This window comes from Myxine glutinosa, chromosome 1 (genome assembly GCF_964187855.1).
Source record: "Myxine glutinosa chromosome 1, kmMyxGlut1.1, whole genome shotgun sequence".
In the NCBI taxonomy this organism is placed as follows: Eukaryota; Metazoa; Chordata; class Myxini; order Myxiniformes; family Myxinidae; genus Myxine; species Myxine glutinosa.
In genome coordinates, this window is record NC_136261.1 from 257,299,934 (window position 1) to 257,314,565 (window position 14,632).

Here is a 14,632-nt window from a genome sequence, read left to right on the forward strand (position 1 = left end):
CCCCCCCCCAAAAACAAAAAAACAAAAACAAAAAAAACAACAACATTTATTTCCCTTTCTCCACGTGTGCTGTTGTCTAATCGTGTGCTTCTGTCCACATGCCCTGTCTTGCCCCGCCCCCATTATCTCCTTGCCTTCCACCTTTTGCCCTGTTCCCGTGACTCGTGGTTGTCCCTCGAGGCCCTCTCCCCATTTGTATTTTTGTGAATACAAGATTGTTCTTCACGGTTCTGTTTAAATATGTTTAAACTTTCCCCTGCAGTGTTTTATTCAGTGGTTTATTACAACATGCTGTTTTTCTTCCTATTTAAAAGGCTTTTTTCTATTTCCTCTTCAATTCAATCCACTTCAAAAAATAATTCAATCTCTTACAATTCTTCCTCACTACATGCTCTAAATTCACATTCATTCCACCCCTCCTCCATCGTTTTTAAACGGATCGCTGACTTGAAAATCACAACAAACCCAATTTGTTATAAATGTTCGTCTTTCATTAATCATCCACTTTCGAAACTCCCCCCTTGCCCCTCCCCTCCAAATCTCCCCCCTTGCCCCTCCCCTCCTAAACTCCCCCCTTGCCCCTCCTCTCCTAAACTCTCCCCTTGCCCCTCCCCTCCTAAGCTCCCCCCTCGCCCCTCCCCTTCAAAACTCCCCACCCAACCCCTCTCCTTCAAATCTCCCCCCCGCCCCCTACCATCCCTCTCCAATTCCCCACCTCCCCCTCCTCCTTAAAGCTGCCTCCTCCCCACTTCGTCTCCTTTCTATCTCATAGCTCCACCTCCGCCAACCTTCTACTTTCCCCTTCTCCCCCTCCCCCCCTCAAACAACCCCTCACTGTGCCTCATCCCATCACCATCAAACCTTTCGTCCTCCTCTTCCTTCCCTTTCTTGTAACTCTTCTGTAATCTCTGACACACTATCAACTGCTCTCCCTACCTCCCCCTCTCATCCTTCATCTGATCCGACCCCTCCCCTCCCCTGTCCTGCACCCGATGCTCCCCCCCTCTCCTCATTAACGGTATGGACCTCAAACATCCGGGGCCTTCGCTCAAACCTGATTGATCTCTCCATTCAGGTTGCTTCTGACAATCCAGACTTGATCTGCTTAACAGAAACTTTCCTCATTCAAGATGTCTCTGATTCATTAATATCTCTTCCTGGTTACTCCCTCCTCCGGTATGATAGACCTGAGCCTCGTCCTGGTGGTGGGGTTGCTAGCTTTATCAAAAACACTCTTCCTCACTCTCCTTGCACTGCCCTGTCTCCACCCCATCCCCAGGAGTATCTCGGGCTACGGCTTCCTCTCTGCTCCCACCTTTTGTTCATATGTGTTCTGTACCGTCCTCCAAACAGTGATGACTCCATTTACATTTCGCGGTCTGACAACATGGACCAACTTCTGTCAACTCATCCAAACTCTCTCTTCCTCATATGTGGCGACTTCAACTGTCATCATGTCAGCTGGCTCGGTGTGGGTTCCTCTCTCACCAGCCATGGCACCTCAGCAAAGGACTTCTGCGACTCATTGGGACTGACACAATCTGTCAATTTCCCGACCCGGATCTCAGTCAATGGAGTATCTTCTCTTCTAGACTTGGTTATGACAAACTTCCCTGCAAATGTCTGCTGCTCTTCTTCTGCTCCAATCGGTTCTTCTTATCATGTTAAAGTGGACATCTCTCTGGCCATTCTCAGAGAGCCTCCTCAGCGCCGACGAGTCTGGCATTTCACTCAGGCTGACTGGCACGGTCTGCAAGCAGCCATCAATCATCTGGACTGATCTCCCATCTCTACTGCCTCTGACATCAATTCTTCCTGGGAATTCTTCCAAAGCAAACTGCTCTCTCTCATGCACAGATTTATCCCATCTCATCTTCAGTTGTCTAACCCTTCCTCCCATCCATGGAACACTGAATCTTTTGGTGAGGCAGTTGCCCTGAAACAACTTGCCTTTGCCTCTTGGAAGGCAAATCCAACTGAAGGCAATCTCAGTTCCTTCCACAAAGCTCGGAACAAGTGTGTGTCTACCCACAGGAGTGCCGGGAATCACTATCTCTCCACACTCAAGAATGAACTCTCAAACCTGTCTCCTTCCTCCAAATCCTGGTGGCGTCTGGTCAAATGCGTTTCTTGTGTTTGTTCCCCCTCCATCCCTCCCTTACCTCAAATGGCTACACAGTTGACACCGCACGTGACAAAGCCGAATGCCTCAACTCTGTGTTTGCCTCAAAATCTTGTGTCCCAAACCCATCTATCTGTGTTTCCACCTTACCCAGTCGAACCCAACTGCTCCTGGACTCTGTGTCCTTCTCTCCTGACAAGGTGGATAAGTTTTTGTCAAACCTCGACTCAGATTCTGCAACTGGACCAGACGGCATCAGCCCACGTGTCCTAAAATCCAGCTCTGCCGCTCTATCTCACCCTCTCTCTGTTATTTTCACCCTCTCTTTGCTCAAGGTCATCTGCCAGCATCTTGGAAATCAGCAAACATCACTGCTTTACACAAAAAAGGTGCAAAAACAGATCCTTGTAACTACAGACCAATCAGCCTGCTCCCAATTATCAGCAAAGTCATGGAATCCATCATTGCTTCAGATATCAAATCCTTCCTCTTCCCCAATGGCTTGATCTCTGATCATCAATTTGGATTCAGACCAGGTCATTCTACTCTGGACAGGTTGCTTCTGCTGTCTCAACAATGGATCGAGGTCCTCAATGCCAAACAGGAAATCAGAGCTGTCTCCCTTGACATATCACGTGCCTTCGATACGGTCTGGCACCCAGCTCTGCTCACCAAACTCTCCTCCGATGGTATCCATGGAAATCCCCACGCATGGCTTGCGGACTTCCTCTCTGGTCATAGTCAACGTGTCGCCCTGAATGTATTTCTCTCATCTCCCCTTCCTCTTCAGGCTGGAGTTCCCCAAGGCAGTGTTCTGGGACCTGTGCTTTTTCTGGTCTTCATCAATGATCTCTCCGACTCTCTGGAAAATCCTCCCTATCTCTTTGCTGATGACTCCACTCTCTGCCGCTCCATTCCTCATCCCTCAGCTCGGCAGTCTGCAGCCTCCTCACTCTCTGCAGACCTGGACAAAATCACAGACTGGTCAAACAAGTGGAACATGTCTTTAAATCCTGAAAAATCTCACACTCTTACTGTGTCTCTCCGAAAAGACCGACTGGAAAACCCTCCCATCTACTTTCTCAACAATCCTCTCCAAGACGATCTGTCACTCAAGCTTTTGGGACTCACTATCTGCCATGATCTTTCTTGGGAAAACCACATTTCCAGGCTGGCCTCCAAAGCCAGTCACTGACTGGGGATCCTACGTCGTGCGAAGTCCTTCCTTGTCACACCTGAGCTCCTCACCACATACAAGGCTTTCATCCGCAGCTCAATGGAATACTGTTCCCCCATCTGGGCTGGTGCTCCTGCCTCACACCTAGCTCGGCTTCACGCTGTTGAAACCAAAGCTTTCAGAATCATTGGAATCTCCTGAAATGAAGCTTACTCCGAGGGCCTTTCACTTACTCACCGAAGGCAGGTTGGTGGTCTTTCTGTCTTCTACCGACTCCTCTCTGGCCTTGCTCCCCCAGCTCTCTCTCTGTACTCTGTCCCCCCAATATTCCTTCAGGTCGCACAAGATCTGCCAGCAACCCTCTCATGGTTAAACTGCCAAAATCTAGGCTCTCTGCTCACCTTCACTCTTTCATTCCCCTTTTCTCCCGCCTCTGGAACAAACTCCCCCACTCCCTTCAATCCCACTCCTCCCTCCAGGTCTTTAAAACAGCTGTTCACCACCATCTCTTATCTTCCCCCATCCAAAACCTTGATCTTTTCTACCCCCGATAATTCACCCCAGATACACCTTTTTGAAATTCCAACTTCCTTCCTGGAAGTTCTTGCAGTGTCCATACTGTATGTTTTATACCTCTCCCACCTCCCCCCAAGCCCTCTCCCTCCCACATTTCTCTCGATGTCCCTGCTCTCAAATGTTGTGTTTGTGTCCTTCCCCCTCTCTCCCCATCTTGTCTACCGCTCCCCTTCTTTTGTGTTTTATGTGTCGGTTTGACTTTTTGTGTGATTAATGTTCGCTCTTTCACCAGCCTCGATGTTGTATACAAAAAATATTTTTTTTAAAATTAATTAACTGATTAATCAAAAAACCAAAAATAGTGTTTTTGCCAAAGTACTTGTTCACTATTGTGACAATTTCAGCTTCCTCGCTCAAAGGATGGCTGAGATATCACCTGGACAAACAAAAAAAAAAACAAGAAAACAAGAAAACAACTGGAGTGAAAACTGAATACTCCCTTTCAGCGCGCGTCATTGCCGGGCCCCCTTCGGTGCCTGACAATGACGTCTTGCCGTGCCTGGAGATGGAATAGGAATGGAGCAGTGTATAATAAAAATGTATATCATGTGCTAAAGAAGGTCAATAACTAATCATAATTATTGACATTTGATTACTCACACTCATCTATTTTGATTTCTCATTTACTTTCTCAACAACCCTCTCGACGAAGTTCTGTCAATGAAGCTTTTGGGCCTCACCCAAAATATGATCATGCAATGAGCTTTCCTGGGAAAACCACATTTCCAAGCTGGCCTCCAAAGCCAATCGCCGACTGGAAATCCTCCATCGTGCGAAGTCCTTCCTTGGCTCTACCGAGCTTCTCACCACATACAAAGTTTTCATCTGCAGCTTGATGGAGTACTGTTCTCTCCTTTGGGCTGGTGCTCCTGCCTCACACCTAGCTCGGCTTCACTCTGTAGAAACCAAGGCTTTGAGGATCATTGGAATCTCCCACAATGAATCTGATTCTGAGGGCCTTTTACTCTCTCACTGCAGGCAGGTTGGTGGTCTTTCTGTCTTCTACCTTCTACCCACTCCTCTCCAGCCTTGCACTCCCTGCTGTGTCTGTGGTCTGTCCCCCAAATATTCTTTCAGGATGCACAAGATCTGCCAGCAACCCTCTTCTTGTGAAACTGCCAAAATCAAGACTCTCTGCTCACCTTCACTCTTTTATCACTCTTTTTTCCCACCTCTGGAACAAACTACCACACTCTCCTCAATCCCACTCCTCCCTCCAGGTCTTCTAAACAGCTGTTTCAAAACTTCAAAACCACCATCTCTTCTCCTCTCCCATCCAAGACCTTGATCTCTTCTACCGCCATTAATCCACCCCAAATCAACCTTTTTCAAATTCCGTTTTCTTTCCTGATAGTCCTTGTAGTGTCCATCATCTTGCTTATCCCGTGTACCCCACCACAGCCCTCTCCCTTCCACAGATCTTGTGATGTCCCTGTTCTCTGCTGTCGTTGTGCTTCCCCCTCTTGTCTCCTGGTCCCTTTATTATATATGTGTTATTTTGTTATATGTGTTAGCTCTTACACGAGCCTTGACTTGGTATGCAAAAAAAGACCTCGCTTGAGGAAGGAGGGGACAGTAGAGACCTGGAGATGATGAAGAAGAGACCTGGGTGTTCAGGCCTTTACATTGACATTTACTGGCTTACATTGATCATATAACGGCAGATATTTATAGACGATGATGTTCTGTGGTGACTCACCTTGGTTTTAACATATTGGTTGGGAATCACTGGTAATCACTGGAAATCACTGGTAATCAAGTTGGGAATCACCCTTGTACCAATCGGAGGAATTGTAAAAATTATGAGTGTTTGTTTGTTATAATAAGGTCCAAATGCAGTATGCTGGAAAATAACTTATCTTATTGACATTTTCATGAACTCAAAGCAGCTTTTTGGGGGCTACTTTGTGATTGTCACAATCATGATGCAAGAAATGGGGGTTTTGAAAATTTACTAGGGCGTGATCAGTAATCACATCAATGAACGTCATCAAAACATATTCGTTTTTATTGGAGGTTTTTCAGTTTGTGTTTGTTTTCTCTATATGGTTTTCCACTCTTCATACAACAATTTGCAACTTTTTAAACTGAAGAATAACCTTAATTTAATTTATTAAATTTCTTTGCTAAGCCGCTGACTTCAGGATGACACCTTATGTATTCAATAACTACCAATAAAACTAATTTTGTTTCAACATAGTGATTATAAAACAAAAATCATGTTTACGTGGCATGTATCAGTTTCTTCATCTCTGTTTGTTGTGCGCTGTGCAGTGCCATTCACCACCTTTGGAAGGGGGAAAGGTGATCTTTCCTGGAATTCGGGACCTGGAAACAAGCCGGCTGGACAAGATCGCATCTCCAAGCCACACTTCTGTACCCTCAAGGGCTACGTCCATTGGCTCAGTGTCACCGGTGCCAGCTTCAGCCCCTCCTACCAACAACACTCCCTCAAGCAATGGAAATGTGTCGTTTTTCACCAGGTCAGAGGGCATTCATGTTGTGATTTCACTTGAAGTTAAATGTCTTCAACTCTTAATGGTTCAAGAAAGTGTATCAGTGATAAATTGGAAATATTGAAATTTAATGCCTCACAATATTGAATTGTGTTATAAAAAGTAAATTGTTTTGTAGGTTTTGTTTTTCTACCCAAATTATATTTTTTACAAACATGTTCTATTATTTGGATAATCTGTGGCTCCTTTATTTTCACCACATTGTGTTTTTTATACCAATGATCCCAAAAAATTGTGAGATATTGTGTGTTGTTTTGTGACTAACCAATAAATTCCAGTCAATATCCATAAAGTACAGAATGTGCTTAAGTGGTCTGGTGCATGTCGCATCTCATCTTGTTTTTGTTTGTATGTTGTGATTTAGTCTATTATTGAACATCTCTGTGATATAAATCACTATGATGCTCCAGTGGCTTCCCATGATTCATCCATTGTTTTGGTAGTCCCTGTCAGCAGTTATGCTTGTTAGTTCTGTTCTGGAGTGGGCATGATTTTCTGATTGTTCTTGAGTTCTCGAGTTCTGGAGTGATTTCTGTTCTTGAGGTCTGGAGTTCTGGAGTTGTGCTTGTTAGTGGATGTTTTCTCTCTCTTTCCCCCCCCCCTCTTGTTGTATGTAGACTGACATCATATACACGTTTCTAAGGTGAACCATCCCTTTGAGATATAGCTGAGTGATGCAGGCTTCCATATTCATACAGTCTGGATTCTTCTCCTCACCGATACTATACTATATACCTCACCCATACCATGAAGTTAATAATGTTCACCAGGTCCATTTGATATTTATCTACATGTTGATATGGAAAGCTCCAGAGCCAGTTGTAATTGGTAAACCTCAATACGGACAGTTTCAATGATTTCATTTGGTCGTAACTATATAGTGGACAAAGAAGAAATTTTTAACAAGATATAGGGGATTTGAATCTGGATTCAGTGTAAGGAGGCAAGTGAACAAATGGGAACACCAAACTAATTAACAACATGGGAGCTGCGGATAATTTTCACGAGATGGTTGTCACTGGACTGCATATATATTATGTATCTACAGACTTGGCATTTAATATGGAATATTTTTTTTTTCTTGACTTTGGTTTACTTTCTGAACTCGGTATATCAATCTGGTGAGTTTCTTTTACCCTTCGGTGATGTCTTTGTTGAAAGAACCATGTCACTGATTGTCTTTTGCAGCAAGAAGTCAATAACAGGATTATATCACAGGTGGCGTAACAAAATGTAAGGACAGGTACATTTGACGATTGGCTTCACAATCGGGTATTTAAGGGTTGTTGCGTTCTGTATTAGTGGAAAACAACTGCTGCACGTCTACAAAAGTTATTGCCGCTTCCTCTGGAGATGGTCCATCAACTTGACAATGCTGTTTGTCATGGAGTGGTGGCTTTACGAAATTCTGGCATGAAACAGCGTGCTATTGCTCGGCAGTATGGCATCACTCAAGGTCAGGTGTCAAAGATCCTGAAACGAAATGCTCAGAGGGGTGTCCCTACTCCAATACCGAGACCAGGACGTCCACGCAGAACCACAAGGAGAGATGATCGCCAGCTGCACCAGTTAGTCTGCAATGGCCGTACCAAGTCAGCTAATCGGCTTAGGACTGAGTGGCAGAAACTGACAAATGTGCCTGTATCCAGAAGGCTAGTCAACCAACGACTGGTTCAAGCAGGCTATCGTGTCAGGCGTCCCCTGAGAAAGCCACGCCTGACCAGACAACACAGCCAGCGCCGATTGCAGTGTGCCAGAGAGCACCGTCAATGGCAGCCAGGACACTGGAATCACGTGACCTTCAGTGACGAGTCTAGATTTCTGGTCTATCGTCAAGATGGCCGCGTCCAAGTGCACAGACAAGTGCATGAAGCCCACAACGAAAATTGTATAGTGCCAAGAGTCCAAGCTGTAGGTGGTGTGGTGACTGTTTGGGCTGCTTTTCATGCAGGGGGCAAAACTGACCTGGTTGTTCTGAATGGAAACCTGAACCAGTTCAAGTACAGGGTCATTCTGGAAGAAACATTGCTTCCATTTGCTTGTGCAGCCTTTCGAGGAAACTTTGTCTTCCAAGATGACAATGCACGGCCTCATCGTGCTCGCATGATCCAACACTTTCTTGCTGACCGTGGTGTCGAGCATATGGAGTGGCCTGCCATGTCCCCGGATATGAATCCGATAGAGAACTTGTGGGCAGAATTAACGCGTCAAATTGACAACTTGGACCAGCAGCCGACCTTTGTGCGTGAATTGCGGCAGGCTATTGTCACTGCATGGCAATCGATTCCTGTCCAAACCTTGGCAAATCTCGTAAACAGCATGCCTCGACGTGTACGTGCTCTCCTGAATGCTCGTGGGGGTTACACGAAGTACTGAACTGTAATTTTACTGTCCGTAATCCCAGTCATAATTTAGCTTTTGTTTTTGTTGAATTTTTTTTTGGCTAATGTGCAAAATAAAGAGGTACTTCTGGAAAACGTACAGAGGTTTAACACAGTACTGTCCGTGAATTGAGTTCGATATCAGTTTACATCACTTTCAAGGATCAATTTATTTGCTTCAAAATGTCAAATGTGGTTTTTGTTTCTTTTAAAAGTCACATTAACAAAATCTAGAATAATTTCAACATAATTCCAATGAACTTTTGGTTCTAAATCATCTTGAAAAGTAAGTTCACCCCCACAAAAAAAAGATTCCATATTAAATGCCAAGTCTGTATATATATATATATATACATATATATATATATATATATATATATATATATATATATATATATATATATATATATATATATATATATATATATATATATATATATATATATATATATACAGTCTTGGCATTTAATATGGAATTTTTTTTTTTTCTTGACTTGGGTTTACTTTCTGAACTCGGTATATCAATCTGGTGAGTTTCTTTTACGCTTCGGTGATTTCTTTGTGAAAAGAACCATGTCACTGATTGTCTGTCGCAGCAAGAAGTCAATAACAGGATTATATCACAGGTGGCGTGACAAAATGTATGGACAGGTACATTTGACGATTGGCTTCACAATCGGGTATATAAGGGTTGTTGCATTCTGTGTTCGTGGAAAACATCTGCTGCACGTCTACAAACGTTATTGCCGCTTCCCCTGGAGATGGTCCGTCAACTCGACAATGCTGTTTGTCATTTAGTGGTGGCTTTACGAAATTCCGGCATGAAACAGCGTGCTATTGCTCGGCAGTGTGGCATCACTCAAGGTCAGGTGTCAAAGATCCTGAAACGAAATGCTCAGAGGGGTGTCCCTACTCCAATACCGAGGTCAGGACGTCCCCGCAGAACCACAAGGAGGGATGATCGCCAGCTGCACCGGTTAGTCCGCAATGGCCGTACCAAGTCAGCTAATCGGCTTAGGGCTGAATGGCAGCAACTGACAAATGTGCCTGTATCCAGAAGGCTACTCAACCAACGACTGGTTCATGCAGGCTATCGTGCCAGGCGTCCCCTGAGAAAGCCACGTCTGACCAGACAATACCGCCAGCGCCGATTGCAGTGGGCCAGAGAGCACCGTCAATGGCAGCCAGGACACTGGAATCACGTGATCTTCAGTGACGTCTAGATTTCTGGTCTATCGTCAATATGGCCGCGTCCGAGTGCACAGCCAAGTGCATGAAGCCTACAACGAAGATTGTATAGTGCCAAGAGTCCAAGCTGGTTGTGGTGGGGTGACCGTTTGGGCTGCTTTTCATGCGGGGGGCAAAATTGACCTGGTTGTTCTGAATGGAAACCTGAACCAGTTCAAGCACAGGGCCATTCTGGAAGAAACATTGCTTCCATTTGTTCATGCAGCCTTTCGAGGAAACTTTGTCTTCCAAGATGACAATTCACGGCCTCATCATGCTCGCATGATCCAACACTTTCTTGCTGACCGTGCTGTAGAGCATATGGAGTGGCCTGCCATGTCCCCGGATATGAATCCGATAGAGAACTTGTGGGCAGAATTAACGCGTCAAATTGACAACTTGGACCAGCAGCCGACCTTTGTGCGTGAATTGCGGCAGGCTATTGTCACTGCATGGCAATCGATTCCTGTCCAAACCTTGGCAAATCTCGTAAACAGCATGCCTCGACGTGCACGTGCTCTCCTGAATGCTCGTGGGGGTTACACGAAGTACTGAACTGTAATTTTACTGTCCGTAATCCCAGTCATAATTTAGCTTTTGTTTTTGTTGAAAATTTTTTTGGCTAATGTGCAAAATAAAGAGGTACTTCTGGAAAACGTACAGAGGTTTAACACAGTACTGTCCGTGAATTGAGTTCGATATCAGTTTACATCACTTTCAAGGATCAATTTATTTGCTTCAAAATGTCAAATGTGGTTTTTGTTTCTTTTAAAAGTCACATTAACAAAATCTAGAATAATTTCAACATAATTCCAATGAACTTTTGGTTCTAAATCATCTTGAAAAGTAAGTTCACCCCCACAAAAAAAATATTCCATATTAAATGCCAAGTCTGTATATATATATATATATATATATATATATATATATATATATATATATATATATATATATATATATATATATATATATATATATATATATATACATACATACATACATACATACATACATACATACATACATATATATATATATATATATATATATATATATATACAATCTTGGCATTTAATATGGAATTATTTTTTTTTCTTGACTTGGGTTTACTTTCTGAACTCGGTATATCAATCTGGTGAGTTTCTTTTACGCTTCGGTGATTTCTTTGTTAAAAGAACCATGTCACTGATTGTCTGTCGCAGCAAGAAGTCAATAACAGGATTATATCACAGGTGGCGTGACAAAATGTATGGACAGGTACATTTGACGATTGGCTTCACAATCGGGTATATAAGGGTTGTTGCATTCTGTGTTCGTGGAAAACATCTGCTGCACGTCTACAAAAGTGTTTGCCGCTTCCCCTGGAGATGGTCCGTCAACTCGACAATGCTGTTTGTCATTTAGTGGTGGCTTTACGAAATTCCGGCATGAAACAGCGTGCTATTGCTCGGCAGTGTGGCATCACTCAAGGTCAGGTGTCAAAGATCCTGAAACGAAATGCTCAGAGGGGTGTCCCTACTCCAATACCGAGGTCAGGACGTCCCCGCAGAACCACAAGGAGGGATGATCGCCAGCTGCACCGGTTAGTCCGCAATGGCCGTACCAAGTCAGCTAATCGGCTTAGGGCTGAATGGCAGCAACTGACAAATGTGCCTGTATCCAGAAGGCTACTCAACCAACGACTGGTTCATGCAGGCTATCGTGCCAGGCGTCCCCTGAGAAAGCCACGTCTGACCAGACAACACCGCCAGCGCCGATTGCAGTGGGCCAGAGAGCACCGTCAATGGCAGCCAGGACACTGGAATCACGTGATCTTCAGTGACGTCTAGATTTCTGGTCTATCGTCAATATGGCCGTGTCCGAGTGCACAGACAAGTGCATGAAGCCTACAACGAAGATTGTATAGTGCCAAGAGTCCAAGCTGGTTGTGGTGGGGTGACCGTTTGGGCTGCTTTTCATGCGGGGGGCAAAATTGACCTGGTTGTTCTGAATGGAAACCTGAACCAGTTCAAGCACAGGGCCATTCTGGAAGAAACATTGCTTCCATTTGTTCGTGCAGCCTTTCGAGGAAACTTTGTCTTCCAAGATGACAATTCACGGCCTCATCATGCTCGCATGATCCAACACTTTCTTGCTGACCGTGCTGTAGAGCATATGGAGTGGCCTGCCATGTCCCCGGATATGAATCCGATAGAGAACTTGTGGGCAGAATTAACGCGTCAAGTCGGCAACTTGGACCAGCAGCCTGCCTCTGTGCGTGAATTGCAGCAGGCTATTGTAACTGCATGGCAAGCGATTCCTGTCCAAACCTTGGCAAATCTCGTGAACAGCATGCCTCAACGTGTACGTGCTCTCCTGATTGCTCGTGGGGGTTACACAAAGTACTGAACTGTAATTTTACTGTCCGTAATCCCAGTCGTAATTTAACTTTTGTTTTTGTTAAAAAAAATTTTTGGGCTAAAGTGCAAAATAAAGAGATACTTCTGGAAAACGCACAGAAGTTTACTGTCCGTGAATTGAGTTCGATATCAGTTTACATCACTTTCAAGGATCAATTTATTTGCTTCGAAATGTCAAATGTGGTTTTTGTTTCTTTTACCATTAACAAAATCTAGAATAATTTCAACATAATTCCAATGAACTTTTGGTTCTAAGTCATCTTGAAAAGTAAGATCACCTCCACAAAAAAAATATTCCATATTAAATGCCAAGTCTGTATATACAGTGCATTCAGAAAGTATTCAGACCCCTTCACTTTTTTCACATTTTGTTATGTTGCAGCCTTATGCAGAAATCATTTAAATTCATTTAAATTGATCCCTCATCAATCTACACTCAATACCCCATAATGACATAGAGAAAACAGGATTTTAGAAAGTTTTGCAAATTTATTTTTATAAAAAAACTGAAATATCACATTTACATAAGTATTCATACCCTTTGCTATGACACTTGAAATTTAGCTCAGGTGCCTCCCATTTCTCTCGATCATCTTTGAGATGTTTCTACACCTTTATTGGAGTCCACCTGTGGTAAATTCAATTGATGGGACATGATTTGGAAAGGCACACACCTGTCTCACAGCTGACAGGTCTCACAGCTGACAATGTATATCAGAGCAAAAACCAAGCCATGAGGTCGAAGGAACTGCATGCAGAGCTCAGAGACAGGATTGTGTCGAGGCACAGATCTGGGGAAGCCTACAAAAAAAATCTCTGCTGCATTGAAGGTTCCCAAGAGCACAGTGGCCAGACGGAAGCCAAACAGTTCAATCTTGGTTTCATCAGACCACAGAATCTTGTTTCTCAAAGTCTGAGAGTCCTTTTGGGTGCTTTTTTGCAAACTCCAAGCGAGCTTTCATGTATCTTTCACTGAGGAGAGGCTTCCGTTTGGCCACTCTGCCATAAAGCCCAGATCGGTGGAGTGTTGCAATGATGATGGTTGTCCTTCTGGCAGTCTCTCCCATCTCCACACAGGACGGAGGATGCCCAGTCGGCGACTGGCTTTGGAGGCCAGCTTGGAAATGTGGTTTTTCCCAGGAAAGATCATGGCAGATAGTGAAACCCAAAAGCTTGAGTGAAATAACTTCTTGGAGAGGATTGTTCAGAAAGTAGATGGGAGGTGTAGATGGGATGTAGAGGTTCAGAAAGTAGAAGTAGATGGGATGGCTTTGGAGTCGGTCTTTTCGGAGAGACATATTGAGAGTGTGAGATTTGTCAGGATTGAAAGGCATGTTCCACTTGTTTGACATGTCTGTGATTTTGTCCAGGTCTGCAGAGAGTGAAGAAGCTGCAGACTGCCAATCTGAGGGATGAGATATGGAGCGGCAGAGAGTGGAGTCGTCAGCAAAGAGATAGAGAGGATTTTCCAGAGAGTCAGAGAGATCATTGATTGAAAAAAAAAAAAAAACACCTTTGGAGGCCATTTTTCCCCACAAAGCGGGGGTTGGCCTTTTTCGGGCACCGTTGTTGTTGTTTTTGTTGGTTTTGTTGGTCCCCTTTTTGAAGCAATGTTTTACGGCCGGATGCCCTTCCTGCCGCCAACCCTGTTTGTCGCCTTTTACGACAAACAGGGAATTACCAGTGAACTGGTAATCAATTAGCCAACCTTGGAAGGATGACAGGCTGAGTCAACCCCCCTGGCGTTAATTCAGCGATCGACCGGGATTCGAACCCAGGATCCTCGGATCCTAAGCTGGCACCCTAGCCACTAAACCAACACCAGGCTCCAAGGAGAGATCATTGATGAAGACCAGAAAAATCACAGGTCCCAGAACACTGCCTTGGGGAACTGCAGCCTGAACAGGAAGGGGAGATGAGACAAATCCATTCAGGGCCACACGTTGACTACGACCAGAGAGGAAGTCCGCAAGCCATGCGTGGAGATTTCCATGGATACCATCGGAGGAGAGTTTGGTGAGCATAACGGGGTGCCAGACCGTATCGAAGGCACGTGATATGTCAAGGGAGACGGCTCTAATTTCCTCTTTGGCATTGAGGACCTCCATCCATTGTTGAGACAGCAAAAGCAGCATGTCCAGAGTAGAATGGCCTGGTCTGAATCCAAATTGATGATCCGAGATGAAGCCATTAGTGAAAACGAAGGATTTGATGTCAGAAGCGATGATTGATTC

General features: G+C 44.4%; 1 protein-coding gene across 1 annotated transcript in view; it reads left to right on the forward strand.

Moving 5' to 3' along the window:
- Positions 1-14,632, forward strand: part of LOC144891735 (kinesin-like protein KIF26B) — a 256,217-nt gene that overhangs the window by 19,659 nt on the left and 221,926 nt on the right. The window contains exon 3 of the mRNA XM_078775959.1: positions 6,150-6,358. Within this exon, the coding sequence (XP_078632085.1) occupies positions 6,150-6,358 (209 nt within the window). The remainder of the gene's footprint in view (positions 1-6,149; positions 6,359-14,632) is intronic.